The 19,783-nt window shown below is 44.5% G+C and overlaps 1 protein-coding gene across 2 annotated transcripts in view; it reads right to left on the bottom strand.

Moving 5' to 3' along the window:
- Window positions 1-2,252, bottom strand: part of Fasl (Fas ligand (TNF superfamily, member 6)) — a 7,805-nt gene extending 5,553 nt beyond the window's left edge. The window contains exons 1-2 of one of the 2 annotated variants that reach the window (NM_010177.4): window positions 1,701-2,252; window positions 862-907 (exon numbers count right to left, since the gene is read on the bottom strand). In NM_010177.4, coding sequence (NP_034307.1) covers window positions 862-907; window positions 1,701-2,042 — 388 coding nt within the window. In that variant the 5' untranslated portion in view covers window positions 2,043-2,252. The remainder of the gene's footprint in view (window positions 1-861; window positions 908-1,700) is intronic. The other variant, NM_001205243.1, reaches the window with a different exon arrangement.
- Between the last annotated feature and the right edge of the window lie 17,531 nt (window positions 2,253-19,783).

Genomic DNA, 19,783 nt, shown 5'->3' on the forward strand with positions numbered 1-19,783 from the left:
TCACACAGTCCCTCCCCCTCCTCTTCTCCTTTGAGAAGGGAGCCTCTGCTACACCCTGTATCAATCCACTCTAGCACATCAAGTCACTCAGGACTAGACACATACTCTCCCACTGAGACCAGACAAGGCAGCCCAATTAGGGGAATGGGATCTACAGGAAGGCAAAAGATTCAGGGACAACCCCCTCTCCAGTTGTTGAGGGACTCACATGTAGACCAAACTGCACTGTGGTGGATCCATCCCCTTTTTATGGATGGTTTGGTTTTCTTCAAAGTTATTAGAATACACTTGTCATGTTGCCCTTACAAAGGAAACCAGCTTTGTATTTGCTTCTCATTTCTGGGCCACGACTAAGAGGTGGAAGTTTCTCTATGCATTGTATAGTCCTAATAGGTAACAAGGCACTGGGGGACTGTTCTCCTAGTCCCAGTTTCAGACAGGAGGCTTGGGCACTGAACCTAATTGGTCTAGTATTTTACATCTAGTATTTTTGCCTCTACTCCCCTTCTGTCCCTAGGAGTTACAGCCACCACAACGTAAGATGGGACCAAGATACCCTTGGAAGGAGCCAAGGGAGAAGGTCCAGGGCTATATGTGTGTCTCTTTCCAAAGTCAAGTCCAAATTCGTTTGAGTTGTGGGCAGTGTTCATTCAGATACACTGATATTGAGCAATAAGCTACAGTCAATATTTTCACATCGTTCACAGAACCACACTGAACGAAGAGTCAAAAGCTCCTCAGGGTTTCATGCCTAGGAAACATAAGCCCAAGAAAGGCACAGAATCCTAGGCATCCTCCCAACTTTATTGAGTGTTGAAGACCAGCTATGGGAACTCACAAGGCAGACATAAAAGTACTTACCTATTTGCTTTTCAAAAGATGATACTTTAAGGCTTTGGTTGGTGAACTAGTGAGAGAAAGAGAGTCATAGAATAAATGTGCAGTTATTTAAGCCAAGGAAGCAGAAGTCACAGCAATCCATAGAAAGAGGACTCAGATATGTCAGACCTGGCCCGAGTTAGGGTTTAGCCACACAATTGTATCTAGAGTAGTAGTAAGACTTCTAAGTCTCTTTGAAGAAAATTAATTTATTTACACTTCTGAACAAGACACAAAATTGATTTTCATCCTTGAATCACTAAACATGAAGCAGCGAGAAGCTCATCAAACACCCTTGACAACTCAGAGAGGAATAAGTATTTGCCTTGAATTCTCTAGAAGATGGAAAATAACTTCCTGTGAGCAGTGGTTCTCAACATTTCTAACGCTGCATCATCCTTAAGGTTATGGCAACCCCCAACCATAAAATGATTTCATGGTTACTTCATAACTGAAACTTTGCTACAGTTACAAACCCATAATGTAAATATCTGAGATGCCGAATATCTGGTATGTAACCCCCGTAAAATAGTGGTTTGACTCCCCTCACTAAGGGGTCGCAACCCACAGGTTGAGAACAACTCTCTTTGAGGGCGTGTGCGCCTGATTCTCCAACTCTAAAGAGACTCTAAGAACTCTTTTCTAAATTAGAGGGGATTGAAAAGATCCTTGCCTTTAAAAACAACAACAACAACAACAACCCCAAATCATTGCAAGCAACACAGTAGCCCACATGGGCCATAGCAAGTCCCTACTCCCACGCAGCAGAGTCAGGTTGCAGCCAGGAACGCGAGGGCTGCTAATCCATGTGCTAGGCTTACCTCACGGAGTTCTGCCAGTTCCTTCTGCAGGTGGAAGAGCTGATACATTCCTAATCCCATTCCAACCAGAGCCACCAGAACCATGAAAAATACCACCGGTAGCCACAGATTTGTGTTGTGGTCCTTCTTCTTTAGAGGGGTCAGTGGCGGCAGTGGGAGTGGTTGTGATGGCGGTGGTAGTGGTGACACAGGTGGTGGTGGAGGTGGCGGTCTCCTTTGGTCCGGCCCTCTAGGCCCACAAGATGGACAGGGAAAAACTGACCCTGGAGGAGCCCAAGATGAAGTGGCACTGCTGTCTACCCAGAAGATCTGGGGACATGGGTAATTCATGGGCTGCTGCATGGCACCCAGCCCCAGGAAAGGGTTTCCTTCTCACAGCCTTGTGGAGGAGACTCAGGTGTCAAGGACAGAACTCTGACGCTGACTGCTCCAGAGAAGCTAAGTTTTCTTTATAAAGTTTCCGCAGTCAAGGGAAACACCTTTCTCCTGTTCTCTTCTCTTTGCTTCTCTGTGAGACACCCACTCACTTGCATCTGAAGCTGAGAAGCCTCAAAAAGCTCACAGCAACCCCAGGAAGTTTCCGCCCAGAAATTTCTGACGACAAGTCTTCGAAGTTCCAATTGGCGTCTCTGTGCTAACTGAGAAGGCTGGTAAACCAGGCTTGCCTGCCTGAGGTCCAACTCAGCAAGTCAGCGCTGGATACCCCTTGAGGACATTAGCTCTTCCGCAGCTCTGGGGTGTGTCCTGAGAGGCCTGTTGGTGCTGAGGCATGGGGAAAAGACCAAGGAGTTCGGCTAGAGAAGATATCTCCACATCTGAGCATAGGGAGTTGAATCCTCTGTTGAAGTCCCTTCCCTGAACATCAGCCAGCTGCAACCAGGAATGTGTGCCAGGTGTTCAAGGCTGCCCTAACCCCCCACTGTGCCTGCCCCCTATCCATCCCACTTCCCCTGGGAAATGTAGCCTTCCTCCTCTGTAATCATTTAACTTTGCAATCTCTCTTCTGGTCACCAGATGAAAACTGAGGTGCCTAATTCAGAAGAGTTTGAGATAAGCAATAAATAGCATTTTTATAGCAAGTGTGCCTTAACCATCACACAGCACATACTAAAACATTATTCAACATTTACAACAAATTTAAGTATATATCTTATGCCTTTATAAAACCGACCACTCTGCCTTAGGTTTGACTTCAGTCTTCTGGCCACACACACACACACACACACACAAGTCTTCTGGCCACACACACACACACACACACACACACACAAGTCTTCTGGCCACACACACACACACACACACACCATTTATGTCTAATAACCTCTAAGAACTCAGTCTCGGTTCCCATTACTTTCCCATATAAACCATATAAATCCCAATAAGTTCCTATATTCCACCTTTTTGGCAGACTCTACATTTTAAGTGGTTTTATTTTTTTTATCTCATGCTTTGGGATTTCTGGGATGAGCACCCTACCCCTCTCACCTATGCCAAAACAACTCCCAAAGTGTTATTTTTCTGCTGCCTTCATCCTGCCCCACCCCAGCTGCTAATTCTCCTGAGGTCACTCTGCTGGCAATCTCAGGCTGTTCCTTCCTTTTGCCCCCAGCCCTTCCCCCCGCACCCTCCCCGCCCCACCCTGATCATCCAGGCCTGCTTTTTCTCACCTGTGACACATTTCTTATCTTCCCCTCCTTCCCTAGTCCCATGGCTGCTCTCCCTGTACCAGATGAGTCTTTTGTGATTTTTATATCTCAACTCCCAGGATTCTTTAGTAATTGTCATTCTGTCTGTCCACATCTCTTTGTCCTTCTTTTGATTAATTTTTTTTCATAGAGGATTCAAAATATCAACACCCTACTGTCCACCAATCACAGGGAAAGAGTTCTAGCTGAAAGAGACGAGAGAGAAACTTCTAGAAACTGGGTTGGAGTTTGGTAGTGCCATTCAGCAGAAATGGTACTATTATTGGCAAGATTGAGAAAGAATAAACACCCCCGTGAACAGTCTCAAGGACCCATCACATTGGTACCAGAACCTTATTAATGAAAAGAAATCACCATTCAAAGTAGAACTTAGCTCTGTAGCTGCTGAAGGAAAAATGGATGCAAGAGCCAACAGGCTGATGGCCCCCACATCCTAGAACCTCAAACTCAGTCCTTTCAGCCTCCTACTCTCATGATTCCACGGAATCAGCCTTAAAGTTGACTACAGGCCAGAGCTCCAGAGGTGACTCAGGAGCAACAGAGGGTGATACATAGCCAGGGAACCTGGTATTTAACCTTAACAAGCCTAGGGAAGCCCCCTGAAGCAATCTGCCAAACAGACAGACCAGACAAGAATTTCTCAAATGTGAGTAAAGACCGTAGAACACTCCAAGTTTGAGTTTGTGTATTTATAAACATGAGGCTACTCGTTCAACTTCTCTAGGTACCTCCAGGATGCTCGTTTAGCAGCTCAGTCCCTCATCGCCACTGGCAGTTGCAGAAGGAGCATCCTAGCTGCTGCTTTGATCTCTGCTTTGTATAATGCTACCTACCTTTCCAGTTTTTGCCAGCATTATACCTATAAAGATAATCTCACTGTCTATGAACTGCTTTCTCACTTGTTTCTTGTGAGTTTGAACATCAGTCATAGATTTGTTGGGCAACCCACTTTCTTGTTATGTGAATTTTTCTGTTTGCCACATCCCATTACCAGGATCCTAGAGGCCCCTTGCATTGGAGAACGTGCCTCGAATACTCAAGCTCTAAGAAGACATCTACAGTTTAAACCAGAAGCCAGAAAGGTGGCTCAGCAGTTCAGAGCATGTCCTGCTCTTGCAGAGGGCCTGACTTCAGTCCTAGCATCCATCTCAGGCAGCTAACAACCACCTCCACCTCCACAGCATCCTGTTCCCTCTTCTGGCCTCCCCAAGTACAGGTAGCTGCACTCACAAGCATGTGGCCACATATAAGACACACATGCATGTGCATATTTAAAAATAAGAAATAAAAGTTTCTAAAGTGCAAACCTTGTACTATGAATGAACCAATTTCCTCAACTCGATCCCTCATTTCTTCTACTGAATCACAGTAGCATAGTTACCATGGTCTTTATTGATGACATCTTATAGCTCTGATTCTTGTTTGATCTGCCCATCCATCTATCCTGGTACAATAGTTATGCAGTTCTCATAGTCATGGTATTGTAGATATAGTTTTTTCCCTTTATAGAGATAGAGTGTCTCTATGTACCAAAACTGACTCCTAACTCAGTGTGTAACCCAGGCTGGCCTCCTACTTGTAGCAATCCTCCCGACCCCCTTTTCTTAAAGTTTGGAATTACAGATGTTCACCACCATGCCCAGCAACTTTACAGATGTCTTGACTGGTTTGACAGTTAGGCAAAATCTCCTGTCTCTTTGCTCTTAAACAAAACAAAACAAACAAACAAAAACAACTATTTGCATATATTTAATCTTCCACGTGTATTAGCAGAGAAAACAGTCATATTAGAAAAACATCCCACAGACTAGTAACTGTAATTGAAATAGCCAGAGAGAAGTGTTGTATGAAGAAGTGTATTGTTGTCATTATTAAAAATATGTGCATGCCTTTAATCCCAGCACTTGGGAGGCAGAGGCAGGCGGATTTCTGAGTTCGAGGCCAGCCTGGTCTAAAGAGTGAGTTCCAGGACAGCCAGGACTATACAGAGTAACCCTGTCTCAAAAAACAAACAAACAAACAAACAAACAAAAACCACCAAAAAACAAAAAACAAAACAAAACAAAAAAATATGAGCAGTGGTCCTACACAGATGAGCCAGGGAAACAAGAGAATCCTGATGACTCATTCATTCCAAGGGTATCGTTTCCCAGTGGCATGTACTCTTTCTGTTACTGTTGGCTGTAGGGTCCCTCTTTACTTCCACCATCGTGATCCAATTGGTCAGGAAAATTTACTAGACAGAGAACACCGTTTACTGCCACTTAGTAGGTGAATGCCTAGACCTTGCCTTACTTTAAATTTGATAGGTTTAGGCTTCAAAAGAAAGAGGGTGTGGTAAGTGTAACTTGGGTTTCTTATCACACCAGACAGAAGAGGGCTATGGATGGGCTGTGATGACTGTACAGATAGGTCGAAATTATTCTTCAACCCTTGATAACACATGAGACAGTATTGTGGTCTCAGAACTATTTGATTTCCTTCTGAAACCCATGGATATCAGCCAGGGCTGGTCAGGGGAATGGAAGTTACTCTGAGTATGAAGAGCAATGGAAGACTTGATATCATGAAAGGCTGGGTAGGGTTTTTTGTTGTTGTTGTTGATGATGTTGTTATTGTTTTTAAAGGTTATGAAGGCCAACTTTTAAACCGTTTAAAGAATAAGCTCTTGTTACAACCAAAACTTCCAGCTCCTAACAGCATTGAGGCTAGTGATGGTTAGGGGGCCCCAAGACTGTAGGAAAACGCCCACGGTGGCCTCTGCTATATTCAGCTGTCCTCTATGAGCTACTGTAAGAGCAGCAGCTTCTCCTTTCTATCTTCTAACCCCCACTGAGTCATCACTTCCCAGTGACCTCTACTTGGTCTCCCACCAGTAATGGAGACTAAGGATGATAGTTGTCCTCTCTGGACCCTGGAAGCAGCGGGGGAAGCGGGAGGATGGAGATGCTCCTGAATATTAACAAATTGTATGCTGTGCTTTTTATCTACTTATTTGCCATCACTGAGTTCATAAGGAAATCCTGGCTGATTGGTGAAGGCAAGAACGTTCCAGGTTAGGAACGGGACACCAGCCACGCATACTATGTGCTCCTCATGCCCATGAGCACTGCAGATGTTAGGAGTTGTCTGATAGCTTTCCTGGGGGAGCCTGATAACACTGCCTCTCCCTTCCTTCCACTAAGTTGGTTCATACAATTCTATGCTACTTTTGTGATTTAAAAATTTATAGTTTATAATTTAAAAATTATAATTCACTGTACCATTTCAGATAGCATATCAGTGGCTTCTTGTCGATCTTAGGATAAAATATGGACTATGTATTTATTTGAACTTCTTCATTTGTTTACATGGCCCTGAAATATCTAGGCTTCAGTCACACTGTAAGTTGATAGCTGAGCCAAAATTATAGCCCAGAGAGGGTCTGACGTGAGAATGATCCTAAGAACATTTTAAAACTCGCTCATAAGCAGTGTTCTCAAGTGCCTCTCAAGGGTGAAGAGTCTGGTACCTATAGAGTAGTAAGGAAGTGAGACAGGGTATGAGGCACAGCTCAATAGTATCTAGTAAGACTAGAAATATGTAGGTCTCACGGGTACCTATTTTTGAGACAGTGCCTCATGCATCCAAGACTGGCCTCAAACTCACTACATATGTGGTCAAGAGTAACTCTGAACTTCCAATTGCCCCACATCCACCTCCCAAGTGCTGGAATGGCATACCTGTGCCACCCCACTTGCCTATCTTGAGGGACCTTTCTATGGGAGTCTTTTTCGATGTTTGAACTTCCTTATTAGAAAAACACATGTCATGATGGGTTTGTGGGAAAGCATACTTACCAGAGACTGACTTAAAGGTCAAGGTCGTTGCTTCTGGCACCCACTGCTTCCTCTGAGTGCTTTGCAGATATTGTATAGGGCATGCAGCTGGATGTTTCAAGAGCTTCCCAACCTTAGGGCAATCGCATGAGAAATTACTTGTAAGCACACACTTAATCTTTCTGTCATAGGTTTACTTGCTGTCTGTCACAGACCTTGGAGGAATAGGGAAATTAGAGCCTTTTTTTTTTTAGCAGTTGGTTATTTTATAAATAATATCCCTCCCAGAAGCCAAATTTGAAAATGATCACCACTACTGCTGTTTTAGATAAAAACATAGACTTGGTGACTTAAGCAATAGAAGCACAGTTTCCCCCAGTTCAGTGGGCCAGAAGTCCAAGGTCAGCAGAGTACTATAGCAGGTGGGTTCTGCCTGCAGAGGCCTCTCTTCTTGCCCTGCCTCTTGTTTCACAAAGATGGTCACTGGGCTTCAGAAACATAAGAGGGTTTCCCCAAGATTTCAAGATCCCACAGGTAGTGAAATAATCAGAAAGAAAACCTGGCCTGTCTGTTGGTGCCTTTCCACAAAATCAGAAATGTCAGTAAATGAAAACACCAAACAGCTGGCCTCTGTTCAAGTCCACCTATGTGTGTGTTCAGCATCTAGGATACTCAAGACACTATGAAGGATGCAAGGACAGGCAGGAAAGCCCCGGGTCCTAAGGAGCTCAGAGTGGCTCGTGTCCCTGTTGTCATCCTCACTCTCACCATTTCTCCTGACCATTTGTGCTTTCCATGATCAAAGATGAACGCAATGTTCTTTTGGACTAGATTGAGGGGCAAAGTGGAAAAGAAAGACTCATTTATTTAGTGCCTACGACACACCAAGTTTTCTAGGAACAATATAAAGTAACTTTGACTCTTGAGGGGACTTCTCAGGTAAGTAGAATTATCCCCACTTCGCAAATCATTCAGGGAAGTTAAAGAACTCATGAGATAGTTGAACTTGGCTATGAATTCGGAGCTTTGTAGCAGACCTCATTGCACCTGTTAACTTCATCTTCTCCTTATGCCCGTCTTCTCATCCCTGCAGAGTCTCACATCCTCTCAGAGAGCCTTCAAAAGTGAAGGTCGCCACACAGTGCTTACTTTTCTTACTGTTACCAAACACCTGACCAGAAACAGCCTAAGAGAAGAAAAGTTTCAGTTTTGTTTGTTTGGGGTTTACAGTTTGATTCAGTCCATCCTGGCAGAGGTGACAGCAGTTGGTCACATTACATTTGTGGTCAGAAACACACAGACTAGGCAAGACAGTTGAGCAAGGTTATGAAAACCCTATCTCCTAGCGAACCACCTCCTGCAATACATTCCACTTCAAGTGCCCCACGTTCTCAACCCCCAAGTAACTGGGGCTCTCGTCTCCTTTCTAAACTCAAGCATCTTCCTGGGGAATGTTTCAAGGTGTGGATTTTAGAATCTGTTATCTCGCACAGGCTGGCTCACAGGAAATCCTCAACAAGGGCTTCCTGAGATCCGTTCTCGGTTGAGGTTAAACAACTTACCACTCACTGTTGGCTTGAACAGACTCTATGGATAGAGCTGTATAACCAGGCTGCAAAGGCAGCTCCACTAGACTGAGTTACCTGAGGTAACTGTCACTGGGTCCCCACTGTCGTAATCATCAAAGAATGACACACAGAGAAGGAGCTGCCCTGAGCAGTCCCTGTCCCACACATGCCAAGGACCAGAGATATTATGGTCCAGCAAGGCTCGGGGCACAGAACTCTACAGAAGGTCTCTGAGGTTCCCCGAGGTCCCTGCTGTCTCCATGTCGAGGGAAAGCATGAGAAAAGGATGAGTAGAAGGCGGGATAGATGGAAGAAAAAAGGTCCAAGAAGGAGAAAAGATGAGTCACTGAGGAAAGAGGCATCGGAAAGTGGAGATGGAAAGGTAATTAGAGAGGAGAAAATGTCAGGTGCGACAAGGTTGCAAACATGGCTGCGTGACACCGTTTCGGCTGCAGGAGCACCGTCAACCTGAATAATGCAGCTCAGACTTTCTAAGATACCGATGGCCTTGCTTTTCTTTTTTTTTTTTTTTTTTAGTGATTGCCTGTCTTGCCTTTTTCTATATCATATTTGTTCTCACATATAATTCTGGTAAAAAAAAAGAAAAAATCTGGGAAAGGGATTGAGGGCGTTACTAGGGAAGAAAACTGCTCTGATGTCTAGTAGGAACAAACTGCACTGGCCCTGGTCATTCAAGTAGTCAACTTGAATGAGCATAATGGACAAGGGGGGTTTGGATGTGAAGGCTCACGGCCTTAATTATTCTCTGAGAAATCCTAGTCAACTCATGATGATTAGGTTGGCTAGGACATGGTTTTTAAAAACCTGAAGTTTTTGTAGTTAAGAGGCTTGGAGACCCCAAGGAGAAGGAACACTGGACCTGGGTCACTAAGGACAGGGATGGCCATAGAAAACACAAGGGACAAGGCAGAAGAAGAAAATAGCTGGGTCTACTGGATTAGTGGGCAATGGTGAAAGCCCCCATGAGAGCTCTCTAATAACAGAAAGCTTGACCCAGAAATATTACTGGGGAAAATTGGAAGACATATGTATAATAAAAAATATGAAAGAATGGTTAAAAGAGTTTAGACCCCATGAGAAGGCCATTGGATTAGTGGGCTGACTTTTCTGGAAAGATTGGAACATACTGATGTGACCTCCTGGCATCACGTGCCTAAGGGAACTAGGGTACAAATGACAAGTGATAGGGTTCAGGCTAGCTAAGGAGCCATGGGGGAAGCTGAAAGAGGGATTAATATTGCATATGGAAAAGAGTTTGAAAGCACTGTAGAAGTAGATATTCAGCTGAGCCCAAAAATGTGGAAGAAGAGGTTCTGCAAATTTAGACGGTAGAAATATTAACATTACTCCAACCTGCTAGCACTTCCTGTTCTCGGGCTAATGCTATCACTGCAAGTTTATGCCCAGGTGACCTGTGATGTGGAGGTTTTCCCGAGAGTTAAAAGTTAACATATAATTTGCTTTTGAGGCACTGAATTGTGACTTTATGTGTGCACTGTGCTTTCTGGTGACAGCTATATGGGGTTTTTTGAGAAAAATAATGGGTTTGAGGAAAATAATGAAAAGGTGTCTGATCATATATTTGATCATGGACAAGGAAGTGTGTTACCAACACAAGACTGAGGTGGACTCAGAGAAAACCTGAAAGCTGTCTCTGAGAGTAGCTTCAGAATGAGTCGCCTGTCGGCTTCCACCTGCATCCTTGCCTGAGACTCTGATTTTACGCTGATCTAATCCTCCCATTCCCCAGACCCTCAAAACGACTGAGGCTGGTCTTTGGCAAGAAAACAGTTGGACAATGGGCATCTCCATCTCCTTCCCCCAAAAAGGTGCTCGTGGGGCATGATCAGATTCCTGGGTCTCTCATGGCACAAAGTCACAGTAGTGAAGTTGGGGTCTGTGACATGCTGCTACTGCATGTCAGTCCTAAAGAGATATAATGCCCTCCCTACCCAAACAGGAACCAAAGTTCAAGGAAAATAAGCTACACTTGCCACAGTCAAACCCCATAGGAGCACCCCAAGATTCCTTCCTAGTCTCTTCCTATGTTTCCTACCCTAACCAACTCTGAGGTAACCATACAGAAGCATGGGCCCTCAAACAACAAATCGATGTGATAACATAACCCCTCCAGGCTGTGGTGATGCACAGGCTGCATACCCTTGCTCCCTCTGTCCTCAGAGCTTACCACATATTCTGTCCCTAGGCACCTCCATGAATTTGGTGGAGGCCGGCTCAAGGGGAGGCTCGAAGGCCTGACACTATTACTGATGCTATGGTGTGCTTACGGACAGGAGCTTAGTGTGAGAGGCCCAACAATCAGTTGAAAGAGTCAGATGCAGATACTTACACCCAACCAATGGACAAAAGTCAGGGACTCCTATGGTTGAATTAGGGAAAGGCTGGAGAAAGCTGAGGAGGAGGGTGATCCCATATGAAAACCAGCTGTCTCAACTAACCTGGATCCCCGAGATCTCTCAGACACTGAGCTACTGACCAGGCAGCATACACCAGCTGATATGAGGCCTCCTGACATATATACAGCAGAGGACTGCTGGGTCTGGCCTCAGTGAAAGAAGATGCACCTAATCTCTCAAGAGACTTGAGGCTCCAGGGAGTGGGAGGTCTGGTGGGATAAGGTGGGGTAGAGGCATCCTCTTGGAGACGGGGGGTCGGGGGCGGGGGGAATGGAATGAGGAGCTGTTGGAGGGCCAACCAAAAGGGGGGATATTGACTGGACTATACAAAAAGGTTAAAGAATGATAATTTTAAAAGGAAAAGAGAAAAGAAAATGCCCTTCAGAGCAATCAGATGGGTGCATTTTCTCAACCGAGGTTCCCTCTTCTCATATGACCTGGCTTGTGTCAAATTGACAAAAATCATAACACAAAACAGGCTGGCTGGCCCCAGCGTCTGTGACCCTGCCTGCCAGAAGCAGAATCCTGTTTCCCTCTCTCTGTGGAGCGTTGTTCACCTGCTCTTTGCTGAGATGGGGCCCAGCTTACTTCATCAGTCTTCCAAACACTGGTCTTCTGCCCCCGAGTCTCCTACCTGTCCGAAGTCTCTACCACCTACTGCCTGAGTTCACTGATGCAACACCCTAAGAGATGCCTTGTCACCATCTCAAGGTACCTCTGTGGCCGAATGGAGGTCAGCCTTCTGGACTTTTCTTGCCAGCATCAGAAACCCACAGGCGTTATCACTACAGAGGTGAACGTTTGCCACTTACTGTCTACATGTGGTCCATCTTCCCTGGTTGGAAACTTTTGGAACATATATTGAACCACCAGAATTTATTCCCTAGATGACTGCCAGCAGGATGAGCCAGATAAAGAATGTCATCAAAGATAAATAACTCTTGAATCCAACAATGCATTTCCTCCTTTGGCCTTGAATTTCTCACAAATCAAACACATTTGATCATAAAAATGAGGAGACCACTCTTACTTACTCTTGCCTCTCTCTCTCTTGCCCTCTTGCTTCCCCTCTCTCCCCATCCCCATTTCCCTTCTCTCCACGTGGTCATGGCTGGCCTCTAATTCTATCCCTTTCTCTGCCTTTCTCTGCCTTTCTCTGCCTCTACTATCCTCTTAACTCCCCTCTCCATGCTCTGAATAAACTCTATTCTATACCAAAATCAAACAAGCAAACAAAAATGAGGAGACCTTGGACCCCGAGCCCATCACCGCTTTGACGTATATCTACTAAGGTTTCCTTTTGCTCTGAATTAGCTCCATTATTGTGCTACACATTCTATATATATTCCTGCAACACTTCTCTACACACACCCCTCTCCTCTCTTCTCCCCCTTTCCCTCTCCCCCTTCCATCCCTGCTCATCTCCCCATCCCCTTGCACACATCTTGTGGCCTTCCCTCCTTCAAAAACTTCTAACCAACATCTTGCTCACACAGAAGGGCTGGAGAAGAACAGGAGGCAGAAAATAAAAATATGTAAGGAACAAGTTTCACTTCCCCCTAACTCAGATGATTCTCTCTGGGTTCCACCTCCACAGAGTGAAGCGGGGGCACCAGAAGGTTGGTGGGTTACTGAGGAAGTGGTCAGAGGTGGCAGCAGACATTTCCTTTCACAGAAGGCTTTGGGGGTAGAAGGTGAGTGGCATGAGAAATCTCTTCTGTAGTATACATCTTCTTTTACTTTGCAGAATTCGGTCAAGTGGACATTCATTCATTCACTCAGTCACTCGTTTGCTGTTAGAATATAATGTATCATTGTGCTAAGAGTAGGACCTACTTCTAGGCCTGGACAGTAATATCAGCTATTATAGCTTTTCCATTGTCCAGGTGATGATCTGAAATGAAACCACCTTCCCACACTGTACCTAGCACTATAGCTAGTAGCTTACTGTCCCCAACAATGAAATGTCTCAGTGAAACAGGAAAATCGTAAACATTAAACTTATTTGGTTTTTTTGTGTCTCTGGGCACAGGTCTCTTCTTCTTTACTTTCTGTCCTCCAAAATTCCAGAATTCTAGAGATATTGGCTCATTTTTAGTGAGCAGTTGTTCGGGTTACAGTTCTATTGTTGTGAAGAAATATCATGGCCAAGGCAACTCTTATAAAGAGAGCATTTATCTGAGGGCTTGCTACAATTTCAGAGGCTGAGTCCATTAGCATCACTGCAGGCCTGGCACACAGAAACACTCATGGCAGACATGGTGCTGGAGATGTAGCCAAGAGCTAGCTACATCCTAATCCATGCGCAGAGAAAGAGGAGGGAGAAAGACAGGGATAGGCAGAGACACAGAGAGAGAGAGAGGAGACAAACAGACAGACAGACTCTGAACTTGGCATGAGCTTTTGAAACCTCAATGCCTACCCCCAGTAACACACTTCCTCCAAAAAAGGCCACACCTCCTAATCCTTTCAAATACTGCCACTCCCTGGTGACTCAGCATTCAAATCTATGGCTGATGGGAGCTACCCTTATCCAACCCCCCACAGCAGTGTCATGTCACAGAGTCTACAGACTCTGATGGTTAACAGTGCCCTCAGGAACCAAGGATGGTGTTCACTGGATTATAACACACCAGGGATCTCTCTTCCTGGAAGCAAGGGATGTCTGTCATGGGTAGACTCATACTCATCTCTCAGATTCAACTAAATTTGCTTTTTTGTACATTTGTTACTGAATTCTTGTAGCATTAAGCTTTCCTGCCTATGAATATAGAGGAAGCAAGAAGGCTTGCAATCTAGATGAATACTGTTTTTTGAGGATCATCAATGACAATAACAAAATTTAGAAAAGAAATGGACTACACTGGAAAGAGAGTAGAGAGTTCAAAACAATACTATAGATGAGAAAATTGAAACTAAGGAGGGTAAGTGTATTACTCAGACAAATCTAGGCAAAGAGCCACAGAGAAGAATTCAAATCTCCAATATCCCAACATCAAGGCCACATACTGCCCACAGGAATTCCAAGAACCTTGCCTGGATGGAGATAGGCCTCAAACTACATGCAATTTTGCTTCTCTTCTGAAAATATAGGAAATAATTTTGTTCTGATAACTGGCTTTAGAAACTTACATATTTTCCTTAGTTAACAGATAGAGATTATACTTCTTAATTCTCTGGACTGAAACAGCTTTAAATGGCTTGTCCTGTTGGTGACTGCTCCCAAGAGGAACGTGCCCATCTTTTATTAGACCTGCTTCTACATGGCAGAGGGAAGGTAAGACCTAACTTTAAGAACTGGGTTCTTTTAAGGATCAGATGAAGAGAAATGAATGTTCCCAGAGAAACACTGTTAAACTCTTAGTTAAGATCTTTATTGAATGGCTGAACATGTTCATTGTAATATAAATGTTTCCTATAACCACAACCCCATCTTTGGTAACAACAGTCCAGTTTTCTTTCCTTGTGATCTAGTTGTTAATGACCCAAGATGAACTCCCACCCTACTCCAGTCACAAGTATAGGACCCACTGTGTTCCAATCATTAGGAACACTAATAATGTCAAGGACCACAAGATGGTCCATATTATGACACTACTTTGGTACCTAGAGTGAGGGTAGCCTAGAAAACAAGATGGGGTTTGTTGAAAATTCAGATGCAAAGACTCAGACTGCTTCTTCTAACCAGTTCTGTGGGAGTCTGAAGCCTGGGCAGAGATGGACAGAGAAAGACTCATGGATCTAGGGGTATCAGATTCCAATTTGAGAAATCTATTCCTCAATTTTATAAATTGTGGAAGTCATAACATTTTCTATTTTTTTCATCACAAGCCAATTTTGGGTTTGCTTCCTGTGATTTTTGAAGAGACAGAGACGGAGACAGGGAGGGAGGGAGGGAGAGAGAGGGGGGGAGGGAGAGAGAGAGAGAGAGAGAGAGAGAGAGAGAGAGAGAGAGAGAGAGAGAGAGACTCAATACATACCCACAACAAAGACACTGGGGATGCTTGAACAGAAAGGGAAGGTGACAGGATCTCTGGTAAGTGCCTCAGAAAGTTGGCTCTACTAAAATGGGGTGGTTGGTCCTGAACAGGAAACCCCAGTAGCACAGCAGAGCTCCACAGGAGGAGAGGGCTCATCTCCACTGACACCTAGCACTACATCCACTGAGTTTTAATGTGCGAGTATGAAACTCTTTTTGTTTGTTTGTTTTTGGTTTGCTTTTTGTTTTTGTTTTTGATTTTTGTTTTTTGGTTTTTCAAGACAGGGTTTCTCTGTGTAGCCTTGGCTATCCTGGAACTCACTCTGTAGACCAGGCTCACCTCGAACTCAGAAATCCGCCTACCTGTCTCCCAAGTGCTGGGATTAAAGGTATACGCCACCACTGCCTGGCAAGTATGAAATTCTTAATGAGGCTTTGCTTGCTTGACTCCCACAATGCTTTTTGGGTCCCTAGAATACAGTCTTTAATTTAGAGGCACTTCAAAATGCCTGGAATTGTAGTTCGACACCAGATACACTTTCTGTATCCCTGAAACCTGAGTGTACTCCATTTGTGAGGACAAGCCTGATCCAAAGGCCCTTCTTGCTGTGTGACTGCCCCGCTCCAGTGTTCACCTACCCACAAGCAGGGAAGACTCCAGCCTTTTAACCAAGGCACAGCATTGGACCTTTATGGATTATTATGAGTAGATATTTTAATGCCATATGCCATTTCCAGGGTGATGTGTGTTAACCATTTAGTCCATCCTAGCCAAGAGTGGTTGAGGGTGAGGGCTTCAAAATATACAAAGATGAGCCTCTGCAAAGCCAGGGTGCTTACGTAGTCATCTCACTAACTACTCCTGAGTCCCATGTGCCACTATCGAAATAAAAAGGAATGAAAATAGCCTATCCTTAAGGAGTTGATTCAGAAAACCATTAATGACGTCTTATCTGAAGCTCCTTAATCATAAAATAGTTACAAAGATCATGGGCAGTCAAGACATCGCACAGTTCTGAAGTTTGTGTCCTACTATGTGCTCCACGCTTGAAATGTACAAGAAGAGCTGCTTATCTTTCCTTTCCCAGCATCTGACAAACATGGGACATCAGTCCCTGAGGAGACAAGAAGGTGGCTGCCAGAGGCTGAGTCCCATGGTTCTATCATTGACCATTGAGTACTTCTAAGGTGTGCTCTACATCAGTCTCTACAGGAGGAAGAGGGACAAATCCTTGGATTCAGGTTAAAGTTGCGAAGTACCCATGCGCCAGGAACTATTATTATAAGACTTTGAGTGGAAAAAAGGAAAAAGAAAAACACTCTAAGAAACCAACAGGCTAGTATTAGGTTAGAGAGAAAAGGGCTGAAGCCTAGAGGACTGGGCAAAGTTGGGAGCTAAAGAAACATTTCATGGAAGAGTTCATATGTGAGATGGTACTTATTAAAACATCATCTCACAAGAGACAGCTATATCTGGGTCCTTTCAGCAAAATCTTGCTAGTGTATGCAATGGTGTCAGCGTTTGGAAGCTGATTATGGGATGGATCCCTGCATATGGCAATCACTAGATGGTCCATCCTTTCGTCACAGCTCTAAATTTTGTCTCTGTAACTCCTTCCATGGGTGTTTTGTTCCCAATTCTAAGAAGGGGCAAAGTGTCCACACTTTTGTCTTGGTTCTTCTTGAGTTTCATGCGGTTAGCAAATTGTATCTTATATCTTGGGCATCCTAAGTTTCTGGGCTAATATCCACTTATCAGTGAGTACATATTCTGTGAGTTCCTTTGTGATTGTGTTACCTCACTCAGGATGATGCCCTCCAGGTCCATCCATTTGGCTAGGAATTTCATAAATTCATTCTTTTTAATAGCTGAGTAGTACTCCATTGTGTAGATGTACCACATTTTCTGTATCCATTCCTCTGTTGAGGGGCATCTGGGTTCTTTCCAGCTTCTGGCTATTATAAATAAGGCTGCTTGAACATAGTGGAGCATGTGTCCTTCTTACCGGTTGGGACATTTTCTGGATATATGCCCAGAAGAGGTATTGCGGGATCCTCCGGGTAGTACTATGTCCAATTTTCTGAGGAACTGCCAGACTGATTTCCAGAGTGGTTGTACAAGCTTGCAATCCCACCAACAATGGAGGAGTGTTCCTCTTTCTCCACATCCTCGCTAGCATCTGCTGTCACCTGAATTTTTGATCTTAGCCATTCTGACTGGTGTGAGGTGGAATCTCAGGGATGCTCACAGTCATCTATTGGATGGAACACAGGACCCCCAATGGAGGAGCTAGAGAAAGTACCCAAGGAGCTAAAGGGATCTGCAACCCTATAGGTGGAACAACATTATGAACTAACCAGTAACCCGGAGCTCTTGACTCTAGCTGCATATGTATCAAAAGATAGCCTAGTCGGCCATCACTGGAAAGAGAGGCCCATTGGATTTGCAAATGTTATATGCCTCAGTACAGGGGAACGCCAGGGCCAAAAAAGGGGGAGTGGGTGGGTAGGGGAGTGGGGGGGTGGGTATGGGGGACTTTTGGGATAGCATTGGAAATGTAAATGAGGAAAATACCTAATAAAAAAAACCCATCATCTCACCAGGTGTGGTGGCACATGTCTTCAATTCTAGCACACGGAAAGCAAAGGATCTCTGAGTTTGAGGCCAGCCTGTATCGAGTTTCAGGACAGCTAAGATCACATAGAGAGACCATGTTTCAAAAACAGAAAATCATCATCTCTAAAAGCTTAAACAAACAGCCACCACCACCACCACCACAACAACAAACCTTTGACTCAATACATTGAAAAGACCATAGGAAGAAAAACAAATTGAACAGAAGTTGTAAGTCTGGTAAGTGGTATTTGAGTATCCCTGACAGCCTGGCTTGGCCTGCTCACTTGACTATGCTGTGCTACCTGCAACTCTTCTCTCCCAAGGGAAGGCACATAAAGATACCTTTGGCCATTAATTCTTTCCCAGCCACCCTTTCGGGCCACAGACTTCCCAGGCAGCCAGGCAACTGTGGCCCGAGGCAACAGCTGTCCTAGAACAGAATTTAACCAAGCCTGGCCACTTTCTTTTAGAGGGACTCAGAGCAGCTTAAAAGTCAAGGTTTCCAGGGGTGAGAGAGATCAAAGGCATATCTGCCCACAGCCCTCTGTGGTCTGGTTCAAACGCTCAAGCGTTCCAGCACACAGTGGAACATGTGCGTACTTCACAGAACAACAGAAATTCAGCTTCATCTTGTTCCATGCAGTGGCACCACACGAGGCCACGGAGGCTCAGCCTCCAGTCTTCTTGAACACCTAGCTAGTCCCCAGGCATCTCAGACTATTAGGGAGGCTTAACCTGTGGCCATACAGGCAGCCGGAGTCAGACCAAGCCACAGTGTGCAGGCAGACACTGAACAGAGACAGAGCTGTACAGGGAGAAGTTTTTATACTTTCCTGTTGCGGTAAAAATGCATCCTGTTTGTCTAAGTTGATAGGTATAAGTGCACATAATGAAGTCCCGATGTTTAGACAAATTGGCCACATGCTTAACATGTTTGTGTGCATGGTTTATATATATGATCATGCATCTGATATCTCACAACCAGGTGACAGTACCGTAGGCTCCTCTGATGTGCTAGAAATAAGATTTCACTCTCACGAAGAACCTTCCCTAAAAGGAGGGGCATACACAGTGGCTGCTACATTGGGTTCCCAAATCGCCAAATGTGCAGTGTTGAAACAACAGAAAGAGACATGAAAGAAGAATACGATTCAGCAGAGTTTCTCTCCAAGTTAAGTAGCTCCCTTCTTGAACATCTTTAGAAAGAAGATGTCCTTTCGATCAAGGATGACAGAAAAGGAAATGCAGATGCCTTTAAGTTTCTCTCACCACAATAGAATGTAAGCATTCACTTTAAAAAGGTTATATCCATGGGGAATATGTAGGAACAGGCGCTTGGAAGCAAGAAGAGGGGGCCATCAGTTCTGCACTGGCAAGATGGAGGCTGAAGACAGAACAAATTTCAGTGGATGGGATAGTCAAGCTACTGGAGGGTCATTTCAGTAAAGGGTCATTCAAGGTAGTCAAAGAGAATGGCAAAGCTGAAAGAAATGTTGGGCTATTTACCACACCGGAACCTGCCCATCCTTAATTTCTCCATGGTATTTGGTGTCATCTGACACTGTAATTTTGTTGGCTGTCTCCCTAAGTAGAATATAAGCTCTCTGATGGCAAAGACTGTTTTATTCTATGCTGGATCTACACACCTAAAACATTGCTTGTCCCATAGGAAGAATCCGTACACATGAAGAGTGAATGAACCCGAGTGAGCAGGTGAGGTAGCTGCCACAGGTCACATGGAGCCTTGTGTGCTATGTTGAGTGTCTGTGTAACTTTGGACACGGAAAACAGTGTTTACAAGCTGGCAACCCATACTCCAGTCGTGGGGTGTTTTGTTTGACCAATATTTCCAAACTAGAATATTTTATATAAAAACCTAGATTGATGAGTCTCCCTTAAAAATTCTGAGGATGCAGTGTTATGGAGCTGATAGCCTTGAAGGTAACATCCTGGGATG

The sequence above is a fragment of the Mus musculus genome, chromosome 1, assembly GCF_000001635.26.
Source record: "Mus musculus strain C57BL/6J chromosome 1, GRCm38.p6 C57BL/6J".
Lineage (NCBI taxonomy): Eukaryota > Metazoa > Chordata > Mammalia > Rodentia > Muridae > Mus > Mus musculus.